The 6,000-nt window shown below is 33.4% G+C and overlaps 1 protein-coding gene across 2 annotated transcripts; it reads left to right on the top strand.

Annotated features, from left to right (window-relative positions):
* Positions 1-356: 356 nt before the first annotated feature.
* On the top strand, positions 357-4,771 carry LOC126695409 (tricyclene synthase EBOS, chloroplastic-like). Of its 2 annotated transcripts, XM_050392139.1 has the most exons (7): positions 361-651; positions 1,187-1,454; positions 1,916-2,288; positions 2,419-2,637; positions 2,722-2,860; positions 3,688-3,936; positions 4,067-4,771. In XM_050392139.1, exons 1-7 carry the CDS (start codon positions 421-423, stop codon positions 4,361-4,363), a joined length of 1,776 nt encoding a protein of 591 aa, XP_050248096.1. In that variant the 5' UTR covers positions 361-420; the 3' UTR covers positions 4,364-4,771. The 2 variants fall into 2 exon arrangements, with proteins under 2 accessions (XP_050248097.1, XP_050248096.1); XM_050392140.1 differs by lacking the exon at positions 3,688-3,936 and having other exon boundaries at positions 357-651.
* The last annotated feature ends 1,229 nt before the right edge of the window (positions 4,772-6,000 follow it).

Genomic DNA, 6,000 nt, shown 5'->3' with positions numbered 1-6,000 from the left:
AAATAAATAATTTTAACGTGTGTGTTCCTATATATAAGGACTATTCTTCAAATTTGACTGTTTGCGGCCCCCACAGCCTCGGCCCCTCTCCATGCGTTCCACGTTTTGCGAAGTATTGAAGTTCTATATATGGCTTTCATGTGTCAGTGTAGAAATCATGAACATATAAGTTAGCTAGCTATAAGTGGAATTCATCATTAAAAGAAAGAAGCTATAAGTGGAATGGCAATATAAGGACTATTCTTCAAATTTGACTGTTTTCGGCCCCCACAGCCTCGGCCCCTCTCCATGCGTTCCACGTTTTGCGAAGTATTGAAGTTCTATATATGGCTTTCATGTGTCAGTGTAGAAATCATGAACATATAAGTTAGCTAGCTATAAGTGGAATTCATCAAAAAAAAGAAAGAAGCTATAAGTGGAATGGCACTAATCCATCACTTCCCTTTGTCCCATTTGTGCTCCTTCACACATGACTTACCAAAATATGCCATGAAAAAATCTCTTCTTATGCACCACCACCACCACCACCACCAATTCCGATGCTTGGCAAGTGCACCAACTTCACATGACCAAGATGGAAGACAATCCGCCAATTACCAGCCGAGCATTTGGAGTTACGACTTTGTGCAGTCCTTAAAGAGTGATTTTGTGGTAACTACATCTCTTTAACTCCTGTGTGTCACCTCTCCCCCCCTTCATTTCTCTTCTTTGAAAAGCAAAGAAAGTTTGTTAACTATGATTAATAATAAGAAGTTTGCTAACTGCTAATTAATAACGTACTAGACAAACCATATTTAACAGTTCAATTAAATATTTATTCACACTTGTACACACAATATCCACAAATGTACACGCAATATGCACATTTTAAAATATCAAAAAGGTGATACCCGTGTTTAAATGTGGAAAGGGCTCAAACAAGAATGAAAATGTGAAATGAGTTGTGTGGGAGAATCATTATCCTTAATTAACAGTTGTATATCTTTTTCTTTTTTTTTTTCCTTACAATAAGTGAAGTGGGGAATAAAGGGTTGGAACCCAAATTCACCATGGGAGATATTGGGTAGTGTCTTTGAGCCACAAGGTTGTTGGCATTTTTGTCATATTTTGCTATAACTCATGAGGTAGACAATAAGTGTACAGTGTTACACTATATTTCTCCTATAATCATGTTGTGACCATACAGGATGAACCATACGAAGATAGGGTAAAGAAAGTGGAAGAAGATGTGAAGAGTATGATTAATGATGAAAATGCGGACTTAGTGGAAACACTTGAACTAATTGATGATGTTCAACGATTAGGTTTGGGGCACCGCTTTGAGAAGGACATAGCAAGAGCCCTTGTAAAGTTTGCATCTTCCAAAGGTTGTAACGAGAGAGTAGAGAAGAGTCTGCACGCTACTGCTCTCAGCTTTAGGCTCCTCAGACAACATGGCTATGAGGTTTCTCAAGGTATAATTAAATATCTACCTTCTGGGACATCATGGGTTCTTTTCAATATATGGTCCTCATGATTTCTAGATTTTGTGATATTAAGGTAATACAAATTTTACTGCATAATTTTTTTTTTTTTTTTTACAAAGTAATGCAATCACCAGTCATAGAAAATGTAATTGGGACATACATATATTATATTATTAAAATTTGCCCATTATATTTATTTTCATATCAATTTATAATTTTTACTACATTTTATAAAGTAAAAGTTTTTCAAAGTAATACAATCATGAATCATAAAAAAAAAAAATTGGGACATATATTTATTATATTGTTAAAATTCACAAATCGTATTTATTATCATATTAATTTGTTATTTTTATTATGGTAAAATTTGTAATGTCTATAGCATTTTTCGTCTCGTGTCAACCTCATAACCTCATAATCTTATTGGAAAATGTTTGTATGGAGTCCAGATGTATTCAACAGATTCAAGGACGACAGTGGCAATTTCGAGGAATTCCTTGGAAAGGATGTTAAAGGAATGCTTAGTCTATATGAAGCCTCGTATCTTGCTTTTGAAGGAGAAAATCTCTTGGATGAGGCCCTGGCATTTACAAGAATGCATCTCAAGGACCTCAAAAGGGATGTATGTAAAAGCATCGCAGAACAAATAAGTCACGCATTGGAGGTTCCATTGCACCATAGAATGCAAAGGCTGGAAGCTCGATGGTATATTGAGGCATATGGTAAGAGGGAGGATGCCAATGGTGTTCTACTTGAACTTGCCAAGTTGGATTTTAACATTGTGCAATCAGTACATCAAACTGAACTTCAAGAAATGTCGAGGTAAGATAATTCTCAATGTATTTATATGTGATCAATTAGATGGGCTTTTGCTAAATAACGTTACCAAAGAAAAAAGAAAGATTGCATGTTAAGTGGGAACTAATTAATTTTGCTTCCCACATGCATTTAGGTGGTGGAAGGGTATGGGTCTAGCAAACAAGTTGAGCTTCAGTAGAGATAGACTGATGGAATGCTTCTTTTGGACCGTTGGAATGGCCTACGAACCTCAATTCAGTCATCTTCGTAAAGGGTTAACGAAAGTGACTTCTCTTATAACCGCCATTGATGATGTCTATGATGTTTACGGTAACCTGGATGAACTGGAGCTATTTACTGATGCCGTTGAAAGGTTTATACCAACCAACTCTTCAACCTTCCAATTTTTATAATAGCAAGTCATAGCTTTAATTTGAATTCTTAATGAATTTTTCAGATGGGATATCAGTGTGGTGAAAAATCTTCCCAACTGTATGAAATTGAGCTTCCTAGCTCTCTATAACACAGTTAATGAGATGGCATATGACAATCTTAAGGAGAATGAAGAAGACAGCCTTCCATACCTAACAAAAGCGGTAGATATATGTAGCCATTTAATCGTTTCTTTTAATGAATAAATAGCATGTAGGTTTTCTTTTATAGTTAATGGGTGTTCTAGTTTATTTGATAACAAAGCCGTTAATGCAATATGATGCAATCCTACTACAACCTTGTAGTAATTTTTTTAAAATGATAGGATCATAAAAAAATTTACAATTTTTGCCACAATTCTCAATTTTTTTTGTGGTCTTAGAGCATCTACAACAGATGTGCCAAATGTGCCACAATTCTCAACATTTGGCATACCAAACACCAAAAAACTGCTTTTATAAGATGTTCCAAATCTCATAATTTTTGCCACATGTGAATAGTATTGTTCCATTTTAGAACGGTACGGACAAGAATGCTAAAAAAGAAGAAGAGTTTTTTATTCATTTCTCTCTCATCATTTTTTACTTTCTCTCTTCTCTCTCTTTCTTAGTGTTTGGTGGGAGGAGTTAATATATTATTTTAATATGTAGTAAATATTATTTTAATGTATGTAATTGAATGATAAAATATCTTATAAATGAAATATTGTAAAATGATGTGGTAAAATAATAAAGTAGACTTTTAATGTGTTAAAATGACATTTTTTATAGAACATCTGCTGTAGATGCTTTATGCTTTTATAATACATACATGCACTTGCCAATACATTTTCTCGATTTCATAAAAGAAAGGTATATTAATATATATATATATATATATATATATTGAAACCTCAATAGTTGCAGGGACACATGTTAATAATTGCTTTCTGTTAACACATAAATAGCAAGTGGAGAAATCTAATGCATGTATCTTGTATGTTTTACTTTAGTGGGCTGATATGTTAAAAGCTTTCCTACAAGAAGCAAAGTGGAGTTACAACAAAGATGTGCCAGCATTCAGGGACTATCTTGACAATGCATGGGTATCAGTATCTGGGGTTGTCATACTAGTTCATACTTATTTTTTATTGAACCAAACTGTCACAAAGCAACCACTTGGGGGCTTAGAAAAATACCACGATCTCTTACGTTGGCCATCCATGATTTTTCGACTCTCCAATGATTTGAGTACTTTCGCGGTATTAATTCTATTTTTCTTTTTCCACCCCCATGTTGTTCTTTTTTGTGCTAAACTGGATTTTAAAATCTATATCATAGTTGGTAAGATTACTTTACATTAATATATTTTGTCGTTTGTTTGAAAAACAGGCAGAGTTAGAGACAGGTAAAACTGCAAATGCAATCCATTGCTACATGCGTGAAACTAGTCTTTCAGAGAAACGTGCTTGCAAAGACATCAGAAATATGGTTGAGAGAACTTGGAAAAAGATAAATGAAGAGCGAGTAGCTGATTCTTCATTTGGAGAACCGTTTGTGGAAATAGCAATCAACCTTGCTCGGATTGCCCAATGCACATACCAGTACGGAGATGGGCATGGGGCCCCAGATGAGAGAGCGAAGAACAAAGTATTATCATTGATGATAGAACCTGTTTCACTAATTTAGAGATAAAATATGTGTGGCCTATGTCTGAGCTTAAGATAAAAATTGTAATCTTATCGATCGGCCCAAGTCAATAGTGGCTACGAAATGGGTGCTAGAGGGTGCGGTGGATGGAGTGTGGGGTCTAATATTTGTTCTTTGTGTTGAGAAGTTGAATAAATAAGGACAAGAGTATCTGGGGTTCATACTTCAAATTGATTAAGTTTGATTATTGCCAAGTGCTAAGCAATGTGGCCTACGCAACAAATGGAAAAGACATTTAAACTACTAGATTGATGAATGTGGCCTAGATTGATGAATGCTAAGGATTTAGTTTCCATTTAGTCTCACATAATTTAAAATCTCATGCTGGGATAATGGTATTAATTTGTAATTTAATAATAAAAAATCCTGAATGATGGGATAATGGTATCTAGCTCTTTGTATCTAAATTTTTTTTTTCCTAGTAGGTATTTATACTTGAAATGAAAATTCTAGAAACTAAGAACTAAATAAAATAAAAAAAATCCTGTACAGGATATTTTTTATGTACAGGATACCTATGTACGCACAGGATTTTTCTTTTTTATGTTCAGGAATTTTTTTAGCTTCTAGAATTTTCGTTTCAAGTATAAATACCTATTAGTGTAAAGCCTTTATGTATAACAGAAATTCAGTCTTCTCTGCGGCAAAAGAAACTGAACTCAATCCATTGTGTTGTAACCAGCCCTTAAAAAAAAAAAACAGATTTTTTATGGAGCCACACGTGACCCTCACCTATCCCCTTAATTCCTCACCAATCCTTTTCACTCAAAATATCTCACTCCCTCCCACTTGGGCCCTTGGCCGGCCATCTCACTTCTCTTTTCTTTTCTGTTTTGTTTCTCGCTCAAATACTCTTCTTACTCCCTCGTACACTCCCACCGGTGCCACTCCATACAACCATTTTCACCATCATTTTTTCAGCAAGATCACAGAAAAATCTTTAAGAATCTCTAAACACCTTCACATATTTTATTTGAGATAAAAGTTTTTAATATTTTTGGTGGGTTTTACACTTTTGCTTTAGCTTATTTTAATCTAAGTCTTGATAATGATATTCATGCGATTTATGAGCTTTGGAAGTGATATTTATGTGTTTATATGTATAAGTTTTGTATTGGTGGAATTATTTAATGAGTGGTTTTATAGTTTTTACAATGGTGGATATCTATGCGGTGAAGATTTGAGAGTTTTGGCTTTTTAATGTAAAATAATGGTGAATATAATTTTTATTGATTACTAGTCGCTAACTCGGAGGCTGCGGGTGATAATATTTTTAAGGTGGTTTCATTAAATTTATTTTTTTACAATTTGGCCTCATTTAATAAATAGTAATGCATTTCATAATTATATTTTCGTTTATTATGGGGACCATCACAAATGTAATATATATAATTTATGTTGTATCAAAATAAAAACAATACAATATTTTTAAGAATTCAAATGGAAATTTAGCAAAAATATTAATTTTTTAATAAAAAGTATTCATAACATTTTGTGTATCATTAAAAAATATATAAAATTTTAAAATTATTCTTTCAGTTTTAAACAAACTTTTTCAAACCCAATTTTTTCTACCATACAATAAAAAACATACCGAAACGTATCCAGAAAATTAA

Source organism: Quercus robur, chromosome 8 (assembly GCF_932294415.1).
Source record: "Quercus robur chromosome 8, dhQueRobu3.1, whole genome shotgun sequence".
In the NCBI taxonomy this organism is placed as follows: Eukaryota; Viridiplantae; Streptophyta; class Magnoliopsida; order Fagales; family Fagaceae; genus Quercus; species Quercus robur.
The sequence above is the reverse complement of the archived record's forward strand: the minus strand, read 5'-3'. Positions and strand labels throughout refer to the sequence as shown.